This window comes from Epinephelus moara, chromosome 7, assembly GCF_006386435.1.
Source record: "Epinephelus moara isolate mb chromosome 7, YSFRI_EMoa_1.0, whole genome shotgun sequence".
NCBI classification, from domain to species: domain Eukaryota; kingdom Metazoa; phylum Chordata; class Actinopteri; order Perciformes; family Serranidae; genus Epinephelus; species Epinephelus moara.
Genome location: NC_065512.1, coordinates 30742461 through 30767827, shown reverse-complemented (window position 1 = coordinate 30767827; position 25367 = coordinate 30742461). Strand labels below are relative to the sequence as shown.

Genomic DNA, 25367 nt, shown 5'->3' with positions numbered 1-25367 from the left:
TAAACTAAAGCCAGTTGAAGGAGTACATTGCTTGGAGTGAAAGGGTTTGGCTGTCCATCAGAAACAGTTGGCAGTATTCACTGGTGGGAAGCTGGTGAGGGATCATATTCTAGTAGCTGCACCAACTCCCTCTGGATGCTTTGTCTGCAATGTCTTCTTCTGTCTACACCCACATGAGACAAACAGTAGGAGTGAACAACACCAAGGGCTGTGTGAAGGGGTGAACTGGCCATCCCAGAGAAAGGCAGGGGTTATAAAGAAGTAGTTTGATTATACCTTTGTCAAAAGGGCCATTTTTGTCATATGGGTGACAAGATTGTAGTTTTTAGGGTAGTAAACATACTTAGACAAAGGGGACTGTAATGTTCTTGTAACAGGTACTGCACCAGCAAATAGCTTTTCTACAAAAATACTGTGAAAACGTCTCATTGAAACTGAGATGGGGTTTAAAACTTAAAGGGAACATCAGTGATGTTTCAAGTATGGTCAGTTCTCATGGGGAGTACTACACAGTGCTGCTGTTCGTGTCTTCTGTGGCTCTGGAGGTTTGTCAAGTCTGAGAAAATAAAATGTTATTATTTATTGTAAAGTCTCTAAACTTACATTAGCTTTGTCTTCCTAACAGCGTAACAAACCAAACATATGGCATTTGAAAGATGTGGACATGTACCAGACAGACAGGGCCAAATACAAAAATGCTGTTGATGGCATCATGGGAAACATAGTTCGCCTTTTATTATTAAAAAGGTTTGATGAAAACTGGTTCAGTCATAAGTTGTGTTCTGTTTACTCTATAAAACAACCATGTGACCAAGACTAAGTTGTTTCTGGAATGGCTTGATTTCATCTTTGCGATGCAAACACATACACAGTCATAATTACATGTAGTTTAAAGCCTATAAGTCATGTCGAATTGTTTCTGTTGTTTAGTATCAGGCGGTTGATCACAAGTGAAATTGTGTAAAATGCAAAGCAACATCTGATGTTGTCTCGAGTGTCATAACTTAGGCTAATAGGCCTTCTGGTCAGTGTTCAAGTTACGAAATTCCAAGGTTTAAGGGATGGTCTGTTTTTGAGGTTGGGCAGATCTACAATCCGTGATTCCAGGTTTCCTGTAGGTCAAGTGATGTGGTACCCTGACAAATATTTACATGAAATCTTCACAACAAAAATGACCCAGGTTTGTGTCACGTTGGAGATGGAGAGTGGAGGTTACTGCACCATTCAAAGAAATTCAGTTGTTTTCTTTAAAAAAAATAAGAGAGGGAGCACAGAAGAGGCAAGGGTCTACACTGTGGAAGCTTTCTTAAGTTTTCTGGAACAATCTTGTATCATAACTCTGCCACTGCAATGGCACCTTATATGTGTTGATGCTTTGGTCGTCTGTGCCAGTGACAGAAAATTCCCCCAAAATAAATTATTTTCCTCAAAAGAAACCAATTCAAATAGCTATAAAGGCATGTAGCATAAACTCATTTTTATATCTAAAGGCCTTACTAAAATAGGACCCCAAAGACAAAGAGCGGTTAGGGTTTTGACTGCAGATAGTCTACTCAGAAAGGAAGTTCTAAATATCACTGAACTGTGTCCAAACATTTGTCTCACTCTAGGATCAGAGGATTTTGCCTTCATTATTTCCAATTATCTGCCTGATTTTGTGGCCAAACTTGCAGTCTGCAAAGGAAACACCCTCTGTGTCTCAGGACAGTTCACAGGCAGCTGACTCTGTGGTCCCTGGCACACATTTCTGGATAGAATGACAACTGATAGCAATAAAAGCCCTTTTGGATGTAAAAGTTCAGGCTTATAAATATTGCATGAATCTGCAGAGCCAGCCTCGTGTTTCATGACAATGGAAGAGCTCCAGGCGGTTCAGAATCTGGGCTGTTTTGTCTGTGACTTCAGGCGAAGGCTTCTCGCACAGAAACAGGGCTTTGAGCCATTAGGAAATGCATGTGGATTGTTATCCTATGTGTTTTGCCTTAGCACAGTCTCTGTTCAGGTTATTAGAAGGGAACCTTAAAAAGCTATTAAGGCTGGTCCTCAAAATCAATGGCAACAAAAGATTGATTTTTGTCGACTTAATTTGTAAACTTGATTGGTTTCATTGGTAATTTTATATTCTCAAGAGGTTATTTCCTGATTGCTTTGAGTTAGTTTGAGGGACTACTTTATACAGTTCATGCATGAGTGCTCAGCATGGTGGTTTGATACAGGTGTACTGTTGCTGCTCCTCCAGTTCCCTATGTGGTGGTCAGTAAAGGAAGTAAAACTTGACAAGCTGTGTCTCTTATCGTTAGCTGAAGGATGCATGAAGGGTGGAAGAAACAGCTCCATTGTTCGAAGCAGTAGTGAATACCCATTGATGGGTCTATGTGGTCTCTTGTAGTGGATTGATTATGGCTGCTACTGCAACAAAACGTTTCTGTGAACTTTCCTGTAGCGTTTATCCAGCAGAGCCTGACCTCTGACCTCTGTATAGTGTTAAATAGCTTGGAGGGCCAGTGGCTAGTTCAATGTGTAAAAGTGTAAATGTACTTAGATGAAATGAAACCATTTTCACGAGTCATTACCGAAACATCACACCTTTGTTGTGCTCCAGAATCCTGAATCACTGGTTGATAATGCTGAATTGAAATAAGTTCAAGCATAACTGGCAGAATTGTGCTCTGCATCGTAGCTAGGCACACAAGCTTAAACCCTTTCTTTCAATAACCCAAGTGATTCTTCAGGGTTTAAGAGAATCTTATTCCTCTCTGACGTGAGTGTTGGAGAAGGTCAAAATGACCACTGATGCTGCCTCTGGCTGTCTGATATGATCATGTCATAAAGCACAACATAAAATGAATGTTACAAAAAAAGCACAAAGAAAGCAGGAATTGTCCTTGTAACAGAGTTTATGTGTCTCACTGCAGGTCTCCTCGAGAGCAGCATGCGCCTGAAGCCCCATGAGGCTCAGAGCTACAGGAAGAAGGCACTCTGGGTCTCCTGGGTCTCCATCGTGGTCACGCTCATACTGGCTGTGGCAGCTTTCAGTAAGCATTTAAATACTTACTCAAGTGCTATACAGTGACTTTTAACAGTGTATGTCCTATGCCATAGTGTGACTGTGGCAGTTTACTTCTCATTTCCCTGTTGACTAAGAGAAAGTGTTGTCATCTAAACATCAGTTCTAGTCATGGCGCAAAGTGTCTTACAATGTGGGAGTGAAGAAAATACAGATTTCCTGAGTTATGCTGTTTCACAAAGGTAAAGAAACAGTCACAGATGCTAGCCTACTTTCTAATTAAACAATGCTAACCATAAATTAAAATATATTACACACTTTCCACTTATATATTTACATATACTTATATATATTGCAGGGCAAAAGCAGATATTGTCAGATTGAATGTTTTAGTAATGTTAAATGCTAATATTTATTTGCATCAAGTGATATTCTGAGCCGCATTTAACGTGCAAAGACTGCCAGTGAGCACGTCCATGATGTCAACAACAAACGTGTACATAGCTAATGAAACTAATGAAGCACTGAGCTAATTGGTTCTACACTAGTCACTAACAGTGTGTAGTATTATTTTGAAATGCTATAGTGACACAGCATATCGTATGCTGACCACACATGTTTTTGCACTGTATGACCACAAAGAGTATGTGCCTTTTACACACATGATGAATGTCAGCTGTCCAAAAAAGCAATGAAATGAGTCACGGCAAATAACTGGAAAGCAGTTGAGAAAGTGCAGACATTTAAGAAAATCAACAGCGCTACTGTCCTCTGGTGGAGTGGGGCTGCACTTTCATATTTTTTATTCAGAAAATGTGTTTTTGTGCCTTACATTGTGTCATACAAAGAAGCACTGTTGGTTCAAATGGAGCGATTAAACAATTTAAGCAATATATAACACTTTACACTACAAGTCAAACAGTGGAAGAGCATTGGAAAAAAGAATGAGCAACTGCAGACTAACAGTAAAACCTCACAATGTGCAGCCTTAGGCTCGGCATTTTAGTCACAGTCATGTTGTTTGAGCTAATATGCCCACCTCCTTAATTATCTGACTGATGAAAAAGTCTGAAAAAAGGGTCATACTTTCGAGGCTCCCTGCCATTTATGTGGCAATAAGACTGATTCCCTGTAGGTAAATATAACATAAAAAATAAGTTTGCAGTGATTCACTGTAAGAGGGCAAAGACATGAGAATACATACAGTGTATTCAATTTGTCAGTACTGCATTAAGTATTAAGGTAAGAGCAGAGTGCAAAGCAGCACATTCCCAAGTGTTCTATATAGAATATACAATCTAATGTCTAGGATGTCTTTCAGTGCTTTGATGTCTGTTTACTATGTGATGAACATGCTTTTATTCTTCTTGGCAACTGAATCACACAGCCTCAGATCTTGTTTTCTGTTGGAGTCTGCCTGCTAATGCTGTTGTGCTGGTTTTACAAACTGCATGTACTGCACCTTAGTAACCTGTCTGATGTGGTGAAATGATGTAGCAACAATTTCAACACACATTTTGTGGTCTTATGATATAGAGGATGTCTACGATGTGCCGCACTGTTGTGGCTGCAACACGGGATGTTGCTTTGTCATCCTGGCTCAGGATCAGTTTCAAGTCACGATGTGTTCCAGTCTATACAGACTTATCCTCGATGTGCTGACTAAGCACAAACTTGCTTTTTTAAGTGGCGCAGCTGCATGGATTCACATTTAGGAACTAGCAAACAAAGGGACTTAAAGGAAACTATATGAGGGAGATATGAGCATTTGTAAAACACCTTGTACACATATAACATTATGTTTAGTGCTGAGCAATATGAAGATAATAAGACATCACAATATGGTTTACCAAATGCCTTGGTACTAATATTGCAATGATGTTGTACTGTTGACTATCAGTGTTTTCACACAATATAAAAACAGTAAGATTTTTGATAAATAATCATCAGTAATTTGGATACAATGACTAAGTGGGTAAAGGCAAATAATAGAACAGCTAGAAGAGTCTGGTAAGTTCAGAAAATAACATCACTTTACTGTAATGCAGCCTTTAAAACCAGGAAAAGACAACACTTACAATGATACGATATTGAAAAGCTAAGACTTCAACCCACAGAGAATAATCACCCATCTCTCAAGTTCACCTTGGCCCTATGGAGTTTTATAGCCTATAATTAAGTTTTGCTCCCAATAGCTTAACTGTTTTGATTCACTCCCATGGCTCTCACCGTGTCTTTTTTGGCCGCAGCAAGCAGCTGCTTTCAACCAAGAATCTCTAAAAACCCATTGTATGCTACTTGCATCTGGCAAGTTAGACAAACTTAGAAACGTTTGACCCTTAGGCACAAACCCTCAGCGTCATTATAAAGATTGTGTCTTGACGCAGAAAGGGTTTGCGAAGCTTGACGCAGAAGTGGTCCGCCGTAAATCATGTGAGTTGAATCACGTGAATAAGAAGGGGTTGTGGGTCAGGTTTAGACAACAAAACTACTTGGTTAGGGTTAGGAAAAGATAATGATTGACGTCATCGTCACGTGAGTCAACTTAACTAACGCACACTTAACTAATGACTCACATGACGAAACCTATGAGGAGATCTGTCTATCGGACAGTCTCTCTCAGCAAGAGCAGCTCACACATGTCTGCTAACACTCGTCGGCAGACATGTGTACTTAATGCAACACCTCCTAAGTGGACTTTCCACTCTTTATACTACATCCATTGCTCTGAACATCTAGTAATGACACGGACAGGTTTACATTGGAGTTGGTTGAAAGCCCAGTGTGTCTTATACAGACGCTAAAGGATACCCCCTTGATGCCGGGGGTGCATCTTAAGTAGCATATTTTGATGCCCTGGGAATGAGACCAGGCTGCAGGTGGAGAAGCCATATTTCCCTCCGGAGTTGGTGGAGACCAAAAACAGAGCTAAAAGAGAGTGTATATTGGACATACATTGGCCAGGTGCCCAGAAACACAATTCTAAATGAGTAATAACTGTTTGGTAAAAGGTGAGGATATGCCAGCGTTGAGTTTACAGATTGTTTCCATGGTCTCAAGCGGAGAAAAAAAACCAATCAGTTATTACAGCATGATCAGACTTAATTATGATGATGATGATGATGATGATGATGATGATTAATGGGTATGTTTGGGGGAAATATCAGAAGTGTTCATCTGAAACTGCAGTGAAACTGTAGTATGAAGACTGCCACAAATGAATTCAGCTTGTTTAGTCTAGTTTGTGAATGACATTCCTGTCGTTGATTCATATTTTTCATTCAATTCAAGTGTAACCAGTGCGAGGGGGCATGGAAACAAACTCTGCAAAGCAGAAAGATGGAGAATGTTTTTCTATGTATCTGAACATTGTTCGACAGAGACAAAGCGCTGGAACATAGAGACTTGAACAGATGATGACCCACAAAAAATGTGAGCCTCTAAAAGCGAGGGAGACAGCCCAGCTACTAGGAGACAAAAAGGAAAGAAGAGAACGGAGGGGGGGGGGGGGGGGGGGCAGAGATGTGTAGACAGCCTCCCTCTCCGCCAGTCATAACTGCAGCCTCTAGAGGACGAGTCAGTGGCACTGGGTTAGGAAATTAATAAATGAATGCAACACTTCCCTCTTCTGCCACTGCTCGGCATGGAGAGAGGTACAAAAGAAAGAAAAGCTGAAAGGCTGTGCGCCGAAGAGAGAGCCGTCTTAGTGAAAGAATGCAGAGGGACCAGAGAGAGTGAGAGACAGATGGATATGGAGGTGTGGAGTGAAGCTCTGAAAGGTGCGATGGTACCAGGGGACGAGGATGAGTCCTGGCAGGCAGCTTTGGGGATTTAGTGGTTGTGATGGCTCAACTTTAAAGAACACCAGCGCGCCGTTTCCTCCTGCCTGTGCCCTAGTTTCTCTTTCTCCCAAACTCTCGCCATCCTCCATCTTTTATCTTTTACGTCCCGTCAGCTTCTTTCCTCACCCTCTACTTTCTTTACCTGCTCTTTGTGTGCTGTCTCACCACATCTCTCCCTCTTTGTTTGCCCCCTTTATTTTTTTATGTATCTGTAAAACTAGATCCACTATATCCCAAGTCAAAAGATGGTTTGATTCTGTCAAGCTGTCCAGTGTGTGTCTTGTACATATTTTTTTACGAGTTTTCCTCTGGTGGGCATGTTTTAGTAAAAGCAAGGTAAAAGTCAAAGTCCTCCTTATCAACTCATGTATCATTCATCCTGTTTCTGCCAACCTTTCCTACTCTTATTCCCCCTTTTCTCTCCCCTATCTTCCTTTTTCTCTCTCCAAGGAAACATCCTCTACTCTTCTGTGACCTTTCGCAGTATTTTAACATTTAGAAGGGATGAGGGTTCAAGGCCGATCCCTTTCTGCTCTACTTTCAGTCGCCTTGACTCTTAAATGTCTCAGTCATACACAGCCGCTCCGCGCTAGCTCATAACCTTTCCTGAGAAGCTGTCTTTTGTGCTCCCTTGGCAAGTTATTCACCTGTGAAAGTGGTACAAAACTTCAAGGCTTTATCAGACATATCAGGCTCAGAGAGTAAGCAGAGATCACACCTCAAGAGCTAAGAGCATGTATGATAGGTAGTTGGCGTAGCAGTTCCTTGATGTATTGGTCAGTCAGGCATGTGAGCACACACAGACTTCTTCATCTTGATGGTACGTTTCCAAGTTGAGCTTTGTTCCAAATAAAATATTCATCATTTGAGGAAAACATAAAAAGACAACTACTTCTTTTGATTCTCTGCCTAAATTAAATAAAGAGCCCAAAGTGATACTGCAGCAGACTACCACCCTCCCACGTATGTTTATTTCTGTTGTTTTATGTTAATAAGAGTCTGAGACAACAAATGTTATTCCCGAGACAATATTTTATGAAGTTGGTAATTGGGACCTGGCATTTTACTGTACTGCATTCATGCCAACATTATATTATTATTAATTCCATAATTATATTACTAATTATGGATTAAATATCAGCGATGGTTTAAAAATAGTTCACTTACTTATCCCCTTTTCTCCTGAGAATGAATGAAATATGAGAATGAAATATCTTATATAAGCATTAGTACATAGCAAGTTAGCTTAATATTCCAGGATAATGGACATGGTGGAGGTATAAAAGAACGTGTGTGTTACCGCCACCTGTAGGTCAGTGGAATAGCGTGTCACCATTGGCAGGAATGTGTAGCACACCACTCGCCTGTTCATGCATGTCCAAACAAATTGACCCTTTGCTAAGTCCCACCCCTGGATGCGGCTGGCCAATCATAACGTAGCATAGGGCCGGCTCAGACCAAGGACCGACAACAACACAGCTGTGCTCCATTGACTCTAATGCAATCGTTTCAGATTTCCTTCATTTTCAGGCTGGTTTTGTGGATTTGGAGCTAAATGTTGTGCCTGGGGCACGTCGTGTATTAATGATACTCGTTACCTGGAGAGGTAGGAAGGAGATTTATGTTTCTTCCCTGTTCCAAAACCAAAATCAGACCCTGAAAAGTGTAGGGTTAGCTAGCTAGCTACTGAAGATATAGCCTACTGAATGTATACACATGCTGCTTTTGCTTTTTAATGATTATAACAGTGAATAAAGACCGACCCTGCTGTGCAGGAACCAGTGAAGGGAAGCAGGGAGACTTTGCTGATACTCAACCAGCTGTGTGTCATCGCATTGTGTGCAGATGAACGCTGTTTGACTTCCCCTGGAGATCCCTGCCTGTCCGCAGCAGAGGTTCAGGTGCTGGCAGCGGCACGGGGGCGAAGCCAAACACTGTTCATCTGCACACACTGCGATGCCACACAGCTGGTTCAATATCAGAGAAGTTTCCCTTTATATTCATTGTCGTCTGTGGCAATCAGCTGTGATGTGGTGGTTCACTTTTACACTGTGTTCTGTAGCCTATAGTTCGGCTTCTCTCTGGAATCACTGTTTCAGTTTTCCAAAAATATGATAATATTTCTTCAGGGAGTTCAGTTAGTTACAGTGTGGGCTCCATGGTTACTCCGACAGCTTGTCGGACCATCACAAAGGGGCGGGGCTTAGCAAAGGGTCAATTGTGGACCCATTCATAAAAACATTGCTCCACAGCGCTACTAGTGGTCAAAAACTCCACAGGCCACCTTTACGTGTGTGTATTTTTTAACCATCATTAAACAGCGAGGTAACTGTTAATTGTTAGCATAGCCTGAAGCATCAGTATTGTTGCCAGAATATTAAACCTTGCACATAAATAGAACGTTGGTTTAACTGTTGACTACTACAGACACCATCCAGCCAAGCAGAAAAAAGACTTTTTGTGGCCACTGGACAGGATATAAAATGCAGGTAACACAAAGGAAAGGTTTTATTTTCTGCACTTCAGCCAAAAGCTTGGCTTCTTTCTAGGATAAATGAAAAAGAAGAAATACATTTTTCCTCCAATTTACACTGTATTCCACTGGAGTGTCTTTGCACTGGAACAGTTAAACTTTACCTCTGTGCTGAACTATAAGAAGAAATGTTTTTTTTTCAGCCTTTGTTTCTTGTTAGAAATCCCAACCTAAGGCGTATAAGTAACTGAATAGATATTGTTTATTATCAGGTATGAAGGGATATCTGAATTGAGTTTATGTGATGCTTTTGTATTGTGCTTGCTAAGCAGCCACAGGAAAGGCTGTTCCATATTCAGTTTGGGAGCCGGACTGCTCTCTAGCAAGGATGGTTTTCAGATTGCCTTGCAGGCCCTCTAGGAGCAGGCTGGGGGAGCTGGCCTGTGGACTAATAGGCTGCCACACGATCAATCAGTGGCACTGCCAACAACCATTTAATGTTTGAGTAAGGAGAGGGGGAGGGAGTTGAAGAGAAGGGGAGAGAAGGGGGCAGAGGGGGGGGAATAAAGCAGAGAGAGGAAAAACCGTGAGGGAGGGGCAAAGAAGGTAGGAACAAGAAGTACAGTAAGAGTAGGACGGAAACTAAAGGAACATAAAAGAGGAAGATGGCAAAAAACACTGTGTGATAGCAGAATACAGAGAAAGTTGGAGGAAATGGAGAGAAAAATAAAAATAAGGCCAGATGGAAGAGAAAATATTAAGCATTGTAGAGCAGAAGACACATTAGGACAACAGCAAGAAGGAATGAAAGAACAAACAAATTAACAACTCCAAGAATTCAACACACCAACTCTTTGGTTTGCAATTTTTCTTTCTTTCTTGGTGTTCTTTTTGCTCTGTTGTTCTTTCTTTCTCCGCAGTAGAGCTGTAATTACTGGGATTTAACCCAGATACATAAAGTAAAAGCCCAACAAAGTTATAAATAAACCATCACTTTATGGATATCTATCTGTGCTGTGACTTTGTAGCTGTGGAAGAGGAGCTGAGCCGGAGAGAGTACTGAAAGTTAGCTCAGCTTACACACAGAAACCGCATGTTTGACACGTGGTATGAAGGGGATAATAAAAACACTTGTTTGAATTGTAGACGTATCAGACTGCCAGGGGTGGAAATCACCAGAGGCCTCACAATACAATATTGCAATTTTAAACATTTTGCAATATACTGAGTATTGCAATAACATCAAAATATTGTGATACTATGCTGTATGGATTTTCCCCCCACCATAGACTGCTGTGACACTTAAAAAACGCTGGTCATTTAGTGACTGTAGCTCCATAAACGTCCCTACTACACCACAGAATCATTTCAAATTTAATATTAATATTTCAGCTAAACACAGCAGTATCCTCTCAGGTCATTAAAATACATCTATATTTATATCTTCTAGCTTCCATTCTGTATTTAAGTGTAGCAAGTACCTTGTTGGGGGATTTTTAGTGGAAGGTCTTGATGGATATTTGAACTTATTGTTTAGCCTAAATTTTTGTTTAAATTAATAATTGACAATGCAAATTCAGACCATATAGAATATGAGTTTTGTAAAGGTTTTATGCAGCCAATATGCTTGTTAGACCTTAAGTATACACAATGTGTTTTGGTGAGCAGTACTGAATGTAAAGAGAAACTCCTCAACTTCTCATTGACTTGTCAACCAAGGTGAAAACATTTCTGTTATCGGTTGTAACTGACTTTTTGCTCCAATTTATTTGCACATGTCACCTTACTCTGATGTCATTCAAAACATATTTGGTCCCTTAAGGCTACTTTATTTGCATAAAATTGCTACAGAGATTATGGTAGATCATCAATATCTGACTTTATTTTAACAGTGGTAATTTGATCAAGTGTTTTACATTAAGTTTTTATTTTGCCCATAGAAAGTACCAGTGGCTACGTTCTAGCCAACAGAAGACCAAAACCAACAAGTTGATCCCTCTAACAAATATTGCCTGTATCCAAAGTCTCAGTCCATCCATCCATCCATTTTCTGTAACCACTTGTCCTCTTAAGGATCACAGGGTGGCTGGAGCCTATTGCAGCTGACACTGGGCGAAAGGGTACACCCTGGACAGGTTGCCAGACTATAACAGTACTGACACATAGAGACAGACAACCATTCGTGCTCATATTGAGGGGCAATTTAAAGTTACCAATTTACCGTACCTGCATGTCTTTGGACTGTGGGAGGAAGCCAGAGAACATGGAGAAAACCAGCGCTGACAAGAAGAACATGCAACCTTCATATAGAATGGCTTGGGGTGGCCAGCGGGTTTAAGCCCAGAACCCTCTTGATGTGAGATGACAGTGCTAACCACTGCATGACAGTGCCACCGCATCCAAAGTCTGGTATAGCTTATTCCATCGAGGAACCACATCATTTCACTGACATGTTCCTTCACCATGACGACAACACTGTAGTTGTATTAAGTCATCCCACGTACAGGGTGTATGTGGTGCCTACCCATTCTCATTCCTAGGCCGTCAAATATGGCAGCCTGGTCCGTGGCCTTCAGCGTCTGATACACACAAGGCACCATTTAGCATCTGTATGAGATGCACCAGTGTAAATCCTTATGCAGCAATAGTACACACTTAGAGGAACCAATGGAGTATGTAAGAGTGGAGAAACCCATGTTTCATGTGAAAGGGAAGTTAATTTTGAAAAAACATGAATCATGTAACGAGCAAAAATTGACAAGGAAACTGACGCATCCAAAACTGATGCTTGAGTTGTACCTTCAGTGTCGTAGTTTGAAGTGTAGAGTTACTGACCAAGCTGCTGTTTGTGACGAGCTGGTAATAACATCATGTTGAAGGTGCCTTGTACTCATCAGTGCACCCAATATGTTGCAAACCGTGGGTGAAAATAGTCCCCAAGAAATGCATTGTTTACTTCTTTGTGAGTAATGTTTGCTAAAAACTACAGCACTCAGCTGTTTTAGGAAATTACTTAAACCTCTTAAATAATTAAACTGTTTGTGTGTGACTCATTTTAGAAGATTAATGTCTTCTGAACAAACAAATGAGCTTGAGGCTATGGGAAATAGTGAGAGACCATATAATGCATTGTTTGTTTTGGTCTTTTCATGAGATTTATTGACAATAATATGGAAAATATGGAATAACACCAGCTTTATCCTTTAAATAAAATAAAATGTGACTTGAAGTGTTGTTGGAGAGATGTGATTTATATAGATTGCTATCCACACCATGAATAATGAAAGACTATACTAGACCAGAATGAACATGTTTGTAGCTGAGACAGAAGACGCCAGTAACACAACAGGTCACAGTGTAATAATTTTTATGTCAACGCTGTGATAAAGCGCTGTAATATTATCAGAACTCATCTATGGTCATTAGAGATGCATTCGCTGACTCCTGCTGCTTCCACTATCTCATTTGCTAGATCTGAAAGAAAAACATAGTCAGGGCAAAAACAAATGATGAATCACAGACGGCAGAGTGTACACAATGGAGATGTTTGCATTCAGCTGTACAGAGGTATCTGCAGGCCATTAATCATATCTGGGCAGTCACTGCAGAAACACACTTGTACCAATATCCCACTCTCCCTCCCCCTCTTGCTCCAATTCTGCCTCTCTCTGCGCTTTACTCCCCCAATCCCCTGGTCCCACCCACTTTCTCTCCTGTCTCTCTCTCTCCGCCCTAACCACCTCCTTCTCTAACTTCCACTCTCCATCTTCTGTTTCCTCCCCTCCACCTTATTCGTACGCCCAACCCCACCTACTGTCTGTCTCAGGGTAGAAAACACAATCATTTATTCATTTGTTTTCCCTTCCGTCCCTGTGCAGTCTATTTTTACTGGTAAATTAACTTAAACCAAGTTGCCAGCAGGGAAGAAGTGCCAGGCTATATTGTGTCAGGCTTAGAAATCAAAACCATTTACTTCCTATTGTTTCTCTGTAATCATTTTACCTGTGCCTTTAGCCTTTTTTGGCCTTTTTTGTTTTCTTTGCCTGTGCACACATAGCCACACATACAATAGCGATATTAATTTCGTTAACTAGGTCTCCTCCCGCCGATTTTAACACAGATTTGTTGTTTACAATGTAGCATCATGAGGGAAACAATAGGGTGCGCCCTCTGATGTGACGATAGTGAGTTTACTGCTTCCCTTCATCTCGAAGTCCTGGGGAAGATCACCATCCCAAACACATTTTCTGTTGTCCCTTGGACAATGGGATGCCAGCTGCTACTCACCATCTCATAACACAACAGTGCGATCACAGAGTCCATCTGCCAAACAGTCACTGTATTCCTCTTGTACGTGCTCATTAATTTCAGTTTGTGGCTGTTTGTCTTGAGTCCTGATTTTTAGCCTGCACAAAATTGATGTGACACAACAGGAAAACATCAGCCACAGCCATTGGTGAATGTCATCTCATTTGCTGATAGACCAATGGCAGTCAACAAGGCGAATATCGGCTGATACTGATGTTCTGCCGATAAATCGGTGCATCCATAACAAAAAACATAGTGATGATGGAGGAGGTCGTAGTAATGTACCTTGTAATGGAGGCAGTGTTGTCCGGCTGTAGTCTGTCAGGCCATTAAATACATCTCAACATGTGGACAGAGAATTCTTTTCACTATATTATCGATCCGTTCCATTCCGCCATTTTTAAAATGTCTGTTGTGTCCTACAGTCGTACCTTGCTTGAACTACGCTATGCTGCCTCCACGATCTCCAGTGGTACTGCTCTGTTTCATCTGTATCTGTAAGCTTTCACAAAATTTGCACAAATATGGAAGAAATGAACACAGAGTATGGACAGAGGGCTTTGCTGGTGTCCGTATCCATATCTAACATTTAGCATAAATGAGCCATTAATCTTCTGCTCCAAATGCATCCAGGGTTTTGCAACTAAAATGTACACATATGTGGACATAACGTACAAGAGACGCAGGCCTATGAAATGACCATTTTTTGGCACTGATCATCAGGATCATTCAAACTTGTATTCACAAGACTGAGTACCTAGAAGTGTGTATAACACACCTGTGGGAATGCAGATGTGTGTGTCTGTGTATAGGTGTCTGTGTGTGAGACAGAAAGCCCGACTGAATTAATGTGTTTTTGTATGTATTTGTTGGCAAATAACAAGCAGCACACTGAGTTAACATCATCCTCATCATAATGATGTGCTTGTTTACTTCAGTATTCCAGGTCCATTTACATTCTGGAGGTACAGAAATTAGCACACCAGCAGCGTACTGTATGTCTACCAAATTCAACATATACCACTTTAATTTTAAATACAACTGAGTAATTTTTTGCCTGTCTGTTTAGCAATGACTTTCAGACTGGGATTATTTTCGCTTTTCCAGACACCATTTGCCTAGTCATTATTGTGTATTCAGTGTCGGCTAGAGCTGCCTATTTCTTTTCCATGAAGGCCACCAGAGCTTTTCAGATTTTTGTCAATAGTTAAGGTGAGGTCTGGCCTTTATAAAAAGTTAGTGACCAGGTGCCAGACCATAAACAGCAGGCATCCAAGAGACACAGCTCAGAAATAAAGCAAATGTAATGAGGCAAAATGCTAAACAAGACTGAATCTGGGATTCACTTTTATTTTCACTGGCTAGTATGTTTGCAAACAATAACCAAGAATCCTGCATAGTACCATGAAAACCAGCTTTATATTCATGTGGGCTTCCTCACATTATTTATACAACCTCCACCTTGAAGAAAAATCAATTGAGCCAATGTGATTTGAAATTTTAAAACATTCTGTTTTATTTCCACTTCTCATTTTCACCCAGACCATGAACAGGTACACAACTTTTATTTAGACTTTCATGAAGATTTTCAATCAGTTTTGGGATAGGTCCTGCCCACTCCACTATATGTCCCAATATATATACAAAAACAGGCACTGAAAGGTTGGTGGTATTTCTTGAAGGAGTTATGTGCTGTCTCAGTAGAGGCAATTTTACCTATGTGTCTATCTCTTTAACTTTTATGTATAGACAGACTAAAAGAGTTGGACTAAACATGTCATGCTTAATTGCATACATCATTCTGTATGTCTTAATTGTTTCTATATTACCAAAGTTGCAAGAATCATGCAAGTACATCAACATCATCAAATGTGCTGAACTGCTGGAAGTGCTACATTTAGAAACAACGAGAGATAGTGACAGAGTATTATTATCTGCCAGCTGGCGGAAGAGAAAGTCATTATTACTTTAAAAGATTTCTGTTCAAACTGGATTACTATCATCAGATGACCTAGGAATGTGCAGAGGATAATTTGCCCTGAATGCCTACTTTCTAAACAGGAATTACAGACACACATTATAAATATGGCAGATCAAATCACTGATATCCCTCTGCACAGATGTAATTGCAACTTGATTGCATCCTAATACTCCACATACCTGCTCAGTGTTCAGTGACTACCCTTGTCATTTACACTCAAACAATAGCAGACAATGTGGAATACTGAAGCAGAATGGGGCCACAGACTGGCTGGTGACTGGTATGTTAATCTTTAGTGGTTAAACGTCTCATTCTTTGCCTTATCTGTATTGTGTGCTGGAGAGGATAATGCTGCCTTTTACAACCCATGATTTGGCAACATGTGCTGAGACTGTATTTGCCATTTACTCGCAATAATGAGTAGCAATTGGTCTGTGTGAAATTTACAGGCTTCAGCAGCATGGAGCATCACTATATAGTATCTTACTGTTGACAGAATGGGGACAAGGGTACTTTGACTTCTCAGGGATAGAGTGGGGTTACTGAGGTGTTTGCAGCGCTGCAGCTGCTCTCAGTGACTTGAGCGTATTGGTACAACATGGAGGTTCTGCACAAATTATTCCTTTTTGTTTTTATTGTAAGACCTTTATCAATGAAAAGTGGGGAAGTTTACTTTCATACATAAACCTCTGGTTTTCTTGATCTGCTTTCAAGCAAACTGTGGTACAGTTTGTGTTGTGGTGATAGAGAGCCTGTGTGATTTTTGCATGAATTTGCATGAGTATTTGATGATTTTGAATAGCCATCCCCCTATAATATTCCCATACAAAACAACAATTACTATTAGTTGTAGCCTCAACTAACAATGCTCATGATCCATTGTTTCTTTGTGAGTTTTTTTGTGATGTCAGAGAAAATAATTAAAAGTGAACTGCTGCATGACCTGCTAGATTTCCCTGCATGGGACTGTGTAACACTGATGACGCAGGATGACTGTCACCACTACTGTTCAACGAATTAATAACCTTACAGTCCATATTTCATGGTAACTGTTTTGTCTTACTGGGTCATGTCATAGGTTAAGATCCAATGAAACCGTTTTTTGTTGTTGTTGTTTTTTGAAAAGAAAAAAAAAAGTGTGAAAGTGATATTATTAATTGGTTTGCTGGAACTTTATGTTTGTTTCCTTGTTGTTTTCCTCACTTTCTATAATTGCAGGTAAACTGCACCATCACCCCACCTGCCCTGCAGCTGATGTGGGACTTCCTGTTAAATTACTATTTTCAAATTCTGATGGCCAAAAATGGTAACACTTGTTCACAGACACGTTGGTGCTACACCATCACAGCTCATGCGTCTCCACTTACCTCCACTTTACACAGTTAAAGCCAAAATATTTTGGATATGGCTACTGGGATCCTGCACTGGTGATTTTATTTGGAGCCAGAGTCTATGCACTAGCATCTCAGTGGTATCAAGTTCTCGCCTATACACCTGTCTGAGTAATTGTGAGCAACACCACTGATTGCGAGCACACCTATTGGCACACATAGCTGTCAGTCATGACCTTAATCCCCCTATGTAGGCTATAACATCAAATAACTAATTAAAACCAAACACTTTAACATACAGCAGTGTGATAAAATGGCAGAAAACAGATGTTTTGGCTTCACCTTTGGTGAGCAGTCATGTCGTCCATCTTTATCACACAGTGTATCATGTTAATGCATCAGGGCATTTGAGTCTGGCACTTGTCAGATGTAGTGTAGCTGTAATCTAAACATAGAGTGCAGTAATAACGCATTATAACTGCATGGTCTTCTGTAGAAGTACCACCCTGTCACAACAAACAGATCCCCTGCTATTCACACTCTCTGAGCTCCTCTGAGCGCTGCAGTGTCGTTGTCTTCAGTGTTCTCGGTTTCTCACACCAGATGCTTCACTCACATGTCCTCTCCTCCTCTTCAGCACCAAGAAGACACAGACTAATCATCACATAAGCATACACATATAGATGCGTCATCCTCACATGGCAGCGTATGGTGTAGGATGAAGATATGAATACATTTGTTAAAGGGGTACAACCAGAAGTATTGCAAACATTTAGACTGAGTGATAGTAGTTTCTTGAATTTAAACGCTAATAAGAAATACAATGCAACATATTACACCTACAGCAGCCCTGTTCTTACCACTGACTCCCCTTACACAGATTTAATGAAATCAAGACACCCTAATCTTAATCATTAGTGACGGAATTGTCCACTGGGTGTTTGCTGTGGCATGTGTGTATAACACTGCATGTGTAAGTGTTTGTACTCAGGCCACTGTTCTGCAGGTGTATGAAATCATTATAATGCCGAGGATAATGTCAGAGTTATAAATCACAGACATAATGTTCCCCAAACACCCATTTTTCTTCTTCTCTATTAGCCCTGGTCATTCCTCTACACCCATTAGTGGATCACAGCCAGGCCTGGACCAGTAATGAAGAAGATTTCTGTTTTTTATTTAGGTTGTTCATTTAATTATTATCTACTTCCCATGCAACATGGCATGGATGCATTTGAATTCTGAGCCTGAACAGAGGGTGATAGAAGATCTCTAACTCTGAGATTTATCAGCTAGTTCCCCATTTAAATGCATGTTGCAGAGCTGAATATAGTTCAAGACTACTGTAGTTTTAAGGCTGTATATCATTTAAATTTGTTTTCATACTTATGCTGATACATTATTTTTGTCACAGATACCAAAACAATAATTTCTTTGATACCTCACGTTTAATATTAAAAATGTATTTTCATTGTCAATTTTCAACTTGGGAGGCACGGTGGTGTAGTGGTTAGCGCTGTTGCCTCACAGCAAGAGGGTTCCTGGTTTGATCCCAGGAGGGAGCCCTTCTGTGCGGAGTTTGCATGTTCTCCCCGTGTCAGCGTGGGTTTTCTCCAGGTACTCCGGCTTCCTCCCACAGTCCAAAGACATGCAGGTTAATTGGTGACTCTGAATTGGCCATAGGTGTGAATGTGAATGTGAATGGTTGTCTGTCTCTATGTGTCAGCCCTGTGATAGTCTGGCGACCTGTCCAGGGTATACCCTGCCTCTTGCCCAATGTCAGCTGGGATAGGCTCCAGCCCCCCACGACCCTCAAGAGGATAAGCAGTTAGAAAAGGGATTGATGGATGGATGGAATTTTCAACTGTCTTAACACCAGTAGCAGCACAATAACTTTACCTAAATAAAATACAGTCTAAAGTTGTCACATTTATTATGTAAATGAGCAAATATATGACTAAAGTGTAGGTGAACAAGTCCACAGATCATTCAGTGCCAGTATTTGACTGTGCTACAAACACATGTCAGTCCTACAGTAGTTATCATACAGTCAAGTATATGAAGTTTCCAAAGACGCCAGATATATGTCTATGCATGGGTTTTGTGCAAATACACAAGAGATTAGATGTAATGTTAAATGGGATCTTGGAGGATGTGTCATAGGAGTACAGAGATATGAAGATGAAGATTTTCTTTCAGGTTTAGCAATGTTTGAGTTAAACGGATCATGGAAAATCAAATATCTCTATGAGGTTATAAAGATAAAATGATCAAACCTTCTGTCAACTCCAAGATAGGATGGATACAAAATAGAAGTTTCCCTTAATCAAAGCAGAAATGACTCAGTTTGCACTAACGCTCACTCCATGGTTGTTTGTAAATGGTATGGGAATGATGTTGGGTTGCGTCTGTGCTACAAAGCCTTTGAACAAGTGTGTATGTGTGTGTTTGTGTGAGTGCATACACCTGTGATGTGTTGTAAACCCTTGATGTTCAGGGATACCATGTGGTCATGCATGGTTTGTTGCACAGTTTCAATCATCAGATCTTGTGATTAAACTGAATAAGTTATGAACGCAGGAACAGACACACGTAGAGACGCTTATGTAGGTTGTGCAGCATACTGTTAGCCAATGTAGCTAACAGCGTGAATATACACTAAGGATTTGTTCCCTCTGATTCAAGACCTGCTTTTTAAAGCGTGCTTTTGTTTGCGCTTGTCCCGCTGAAATGTTCTATCTGGCTTTGTTATTTATATGTAGAACTTTTTAGTGATACAAAAGACCAATAAAAGTAAAAAGAATTCTGGTGTTTTTTAATGAGACTGTTTGTTTGTTTACATTGGGATTCAGGCTTTGCCAGTGTTGTCCAGGTGATTCTGCCTCATACTCATGCTGAATGGATTTCTGTTCAGGTTTCACACTACATTAACTGTGTGATCCCACCTGTAGTTTGTGACAGGTGGTCAGATGTTACAACCGTGCTGTTAAGTGGCTTTTGCGTGGTTAATGGGCCAGAGTGACTCTATGGCAGCCAGTCCAGTCAGGTCCAGCTTAGGTTTAGTTTGAGTACAGAGGAGCTCATCCATTCCTTTTTTCATGTCATATATTTTGGCCCATGTGTATTTAATTCTTGTACAATTACTACCTTAAAAACTTTAGTGCATGCAAGAAACTGAACCTATAAGTGAAAAACATGCACTCACAGCCGACGAGAATAAGCTCAGTGATGTAAAAATATTTGTGTTCTACATCTCCACCCTCACATTTTTCCCTCATATGACACTTGGGTTCAACTGTGATTTTGCAGTTAATATTATTTGTTGGTACCGATTCTTAAAACTCAAAGTCGCTATGTTTGGTGCTGTAAACATGCAAAGTTGCCTGCTGCAGCTTTAAAGGGATACTTTGGATCTGTTGACGTGGAGTTGTATAAGTGACTCATCCACAGTTGGTGTATTACCTACAGTAGATGGGGGTTGGCACACCCCCAGTTTGGAGAGGCAGACAGGAGTACAAAACGGAAGCTAAGCAGTGTAGGCCACTGCTGTGGACAGGGGCAGTAGCAAAAACTTAATCCGTTATACTGCACTCTACAAAGCCAGACTCCACTGAGAAAAACAGTATAACATTGCTGAAGACAGGAGCTGCTGGTCTACTGCTGCCTCGATCAGTTAGTTTGTTTGTGCAATTGTGTGACTTTGGCATTTAAAGAGATCAGTTCAGATCCACCAATGTCCCACAATAACTCAAGCATACTAACTGATCGAGGCAACAGCAGACCAGCAGCTCCTGTGTGCAATGAGCTAAAATGAGTGGAGTCTCAGTGGAGTGTGGTGGCTTTGACAAGAGCATAGATGGGGAACTTAAGCTGTTAACCACTTCCTCATCTGAAAGGGCTGTCTGATGGCAAGGTAAAGCGGTGAAAAGAATCTCAGTATAGCATGCACTTAGACTGTTATTGATTTTTTGGTAGTTGGGACTATTTTTAGGTGAAGTGGCTAAGATATGTTTTGCCGCTGCCCCTGTCCACAGCAGCACATCGCTTAGCTTCTGTGGCGGTACTCCTGTCTGCTTCACCAAACTGGGGGTGTGTTGACTGCTATCTGCTGCAATATGATGACAACCTCACACAACCCCACTTTAAAAGATCCAAACTATCCCTTTAAAGATGAGGCCATTGAGGATATTCTTCCTCACTGCAGTAAGGCTACACTATTGATCCCCTTCTCAAGAGAAATTGTTTTGAAAACCCTGCAGGGTAAAAGATACTTTAATTTCCAACCAAGACAGACCAAGGTCCAAGGCTCACAAGTGTTAGATTTAAAAAGGGTTTTATTCAAGTTGTGGACCTTTGTTTTCCATCAACTCTCTGTGCTTTTGATTTTGAACTAACAGATAAAGATAAGAGACAAATTACATACAACATCTGTTGTAGGTAAGGTATGAAAGCATACTGGCAGTGAATTTTTCTTAGTAATTATGCTTACTAGGATGTTTTTTAGGAGGAAAGGATTTCAAGTACTTCTATCGTTCACACTTCACCTTGCTGTTTATGTGTCAGGGAACTCTGTGTAGGCATTTTTATCAGAAGCTATGGAGTTGTTTTATCTGTGTATTTGCTTGGCTGTCAAAAACTCTCCATCTGCAGCGTAATTATAGGGCAGCCTCTCGAGGCAGCCTCACACCATCTTTTATCAGTCAGCAGCACTTGACTATTTTTACTCCTCGCTGATGAGCCAAACAAGTGAAGGTGTGATCGGATATAAACGTCATGAGAGAATGTGTGTGTCTGAGCGAATGGCATCGTGTGTTAGTGTGTGCGTGTGTGTGTTCAGGATATTTCTTGTTAGTCAACAGTGTGGTTGTAATGTAATGTTCTACCTGTCCCGTGTCGACATGTCGCATTTCACAGCTGCTCTGTGCGGCTCCGACATTTAACAACACAGAGTTTTTCTACAAAAATGTCAAATTGAAGGACTATCATTGTATCTGAAAATTCATGTTTTTTGCTACCATTTCTGTCACTGTGGTAACCAAAGCACAAGTGCAGCTCAAGCAGTGTGAAGGATTTAATCCGAGAGACATGGTGAATTTTGAGTAGTTATTGGTGTGATGGTGTGTATGGGACCCAACAGTTCCTATATTCTCACCTCCCCGGTCTTTATCTTGTAGTTTCGCTCTGGTGCTGTTGCATGTGATCTATACATGAGAGGAACAGCCTTGTGAATTCATTAAATATTAATAGCAGCTCAATTAATGAAACTGTATCACACAAGTCTGCAGTGCTGGTGTCAACAGCATGTAGGGTGGTTAACAGCTGAGGGGAGTCCATATTAAGCCTTTCACTGTGGTGGTTTAGTTGATGCTGTGAAGGTTAAAAACCTGCATTATATTCTTTGCTAATGGTTGCAAACCATTGCAAAAAGCAAACATCTTGTGAAAGTGCAATTGGATCACCCATTTTGAATGCTATCACTCAAATTGAATAGCCATTATCAGTGGTTATCAGCTGCAAAGATATGGGTTAGTAGGGGCTTTCTACACTGACTAGCTTCAGAAGCCTGTTATTAGCCTATTAAATGCCTGCAGCTGCTTGTTGGGAGCAGTTTTGTTATGTTTCACTTTCAGATTTGTTCAGGGTGCCAATACTACATGGTTAGGTTTAGAAAATAGATTGGGGTTTGGGCTAAAATAAGTACGTTTGTTAGGTAATGTGATGAGGCGTGATTTAAAGTAATGTGACAAACTTAAATACATTAGTTGAAATAAGTCAATGTTAACTTTTGGTTTTGCGTGGGACACAAACCCTGGTCTCTCTGGTGAAAGTGGTTAAGGTGCCAATACTACTTGCTTAGGTTTAGAAAAAGTATCATGGTTTGGGTTACAATAAGTAAGTATTTGTTACATAATTCACTTTCAATTCAATTCAATTTTATTTATAAAGCCCAATATCACAAATCACAACTTGCCTCATAGGGCTTTACAGCATACGACATCCCTCTGTCCTTTGGACCCTCACAGCTAATAAGGAAAAACTCCCCCCAAAAAGACCCTTTAACGGGGAAAAACTAATGTGATGTGACATTCCGTGATATGATGAACTTTTTTTGCCAGTTAAAATAAGTAAATGTTGACTTTTGGTTTACAGGGACCCCGGTCTCCTGGGTAAAAGTCCTGTGTTTATTTGACCCATAGACCGCCCCAGCGTCCTCCCCACGCAGACCTTTTTGCTCATTATGCTAATGTTATGCATGTTGGCGAGTAGACCCCATCGAGATGGTATATATTTAAGGAGGGTGATGAATCCATAATAGAATGGAGGAGCTTCGTAATTACTGCAGCCAGTGGAGGTCACAACTTAGCAGTAGGTGTAGCAGGCCCCTTCTAATCCATATCTATGAGGCTGATCACTGGCGCCTACCCCTATAGGCAAGTAAGGCAAATGCCCCTCCACTTTTCAAGGTGGGGGGGGGCAGAACTCATATTTTGCCCCCCCACTTTTTTCACTTCTTTTTAAGTCAAAACGTTGTTGCATAATATTTAATTGAATATTTTCAATATAAAATGTAATTAAAAATTGATATTATTTACATTTAAATAATCGTATTTGAATTATTCTGCACCCCATTTTCAATCCAAGTGGCATATTCCAGGCAGGACGAAGCAAGTGCACCATGGTTGCCATGTCCGCTTATTAGAAGGAGTTTGGATTGTTTGTATTTCTGTAAATTTGCTTTCAAATACTGGTAGTTAGCCTGCCTGTTTTAGTTGTGGATGCATTTTACGTTTTCGCCATTGTAGTTTGAGACACATTAATGATAAAAACGGGAAAGATGTGGAGAAGCAGCTTGTCTGATTGAGTGTTTCACTCCGGACATCTGGCGCTGCTCTCTGCACGCGCATACTGCAGCAGAAGCTATACAGTCCGGTACAGTGTGCCACAGACTGTAGGGTACATGAAAAACCAACCATGAGACGCCAGCTAACTGTCCATAACTTAAGGAACAATAAGATAAGGAAAAAAACATGTGAGGTGACCAGACGTCCCGCATTGCGTGGGACTGCACAGCATTTATGTCTCTTTTCACGCGTCACGCAAATTGAAACAATGTCCCGCATGATTGGTTGTCACCCGCGCTTGCATTCATGCCGGCCCACGTAGGCTCTCTGTTTATTGTCATAGTAACACCGCATGTGCGTTTAAGCCCTACAGGGCCTGCCCCTCCCGCCCCATATAGCAACTATTTCAACCTCCTCGATCGCAACAGGTGACACTCGTTAGCTAATAGGCTCGTTGGAGATGAACCGCGCCTCCTCTGGAAAGTAGACGAGAGCAGGCGGCCGCAGCGGGGGCCGGTGACAAAAAGCTGCGGTGAAGTCGGACAGTTTCCAGCAGCCTTCAGTCCGTACAGGGAGTCACAGACACACTTACATCCTGTCTGGAATGATGTCAATTCATTAAAAAAGTGATCAGACCCATATATCAGTTTGTTTTCAGTCTCCAGTTGTTTTAATTATGATATATTAATTTATTAAAATGCTTTACAGGTGATCTGTAGTTTATGTTCATGGTTTATCCTCCATTTGACATGAATTCTCCTGTAAATCAGCATCATATCAGTTTGACCTGTCCCCTCAACTACACCGGCTAAATAAACTGTGTTTGACTATAAGGTTCATATTTTCAGGAAAAAAAATACAAGACAACAGCTTTCATTAAGGCTCAGTCAGATACAGTCAGGGCTTCACATCTGTAGGCTACAGATGTTATTATAAGAATCCTCAAATCCCACTGACCGCAAGTCTCTGTGTTGCTAAATACTTCAATAAACAAAACAGTCCAGTGTTAATATACAGTAGACTATGTATAGTTTATGATGAATGTATTTAGTCTCTGATGACTAAACTTCGCGCTGAACCTACTCCTTGTCCCACATTTGGTTTATTGGGACCTAGTCACCCTACCTACAGTTGTGACCAATGCTGCTTTAATGCAGAGCCCTCCAGCGTTATGTTGCTCTGGACAGTTGAAAAAAAAAAGTGTAACTTCTGCCTTTGTAATCAAATTTGTAAATTGTTAAAATGGTATTTGAATGTCTCATTTCTTTAAATGAATTGGTCCTGCGACATAGCATTGAGACTCATAATCAATAAATTTATTGGAATATGTTTTGTTTCTGGTTTTTCGTACATCCTTACTCAGGTCATATTTTGCCCCCCCACTTTTACACAAAGTTAGGTGCCCATGAGGCTGATAACCACTGATAATGAACATTCAATCAAGTAATAACATTTGAAGCGGACGCTTGGATACATGCTATAGAATAAAGGGGCTTTCCAGTGATTTGGTTTTGTACGTGTACCACTGCACAGCTAGATATCAACGTGCAGGGTGTCAGGCACTTACTCCATTAAACCAAGAC

At 40.7% G+C, this 25367-nt stretch overlaps 1 protein-coding gene across 1 annotated transcript in view; it reads left to right on the top strand.

Annotated features, from left to right (window-relative positions):
• Positions 1 to 25367, top strand: part of LOC126393142 (transmembrane protein 163-like) — an 86520-nt gene that overhangs the window by 4360 nt on the left and 56793 nt on the right. Inside the window, exon 2 of the mRNA XM_050049032.1 lies at positions 2916 to 3035. Within this exon, the coding sequence (XP_049904989.1) occupies positions 2916 to 3035 (120 nt within the window). The remainder of the gene's footprint in view (positions 1 to 2915; positions 3036 to 25367) is intronic.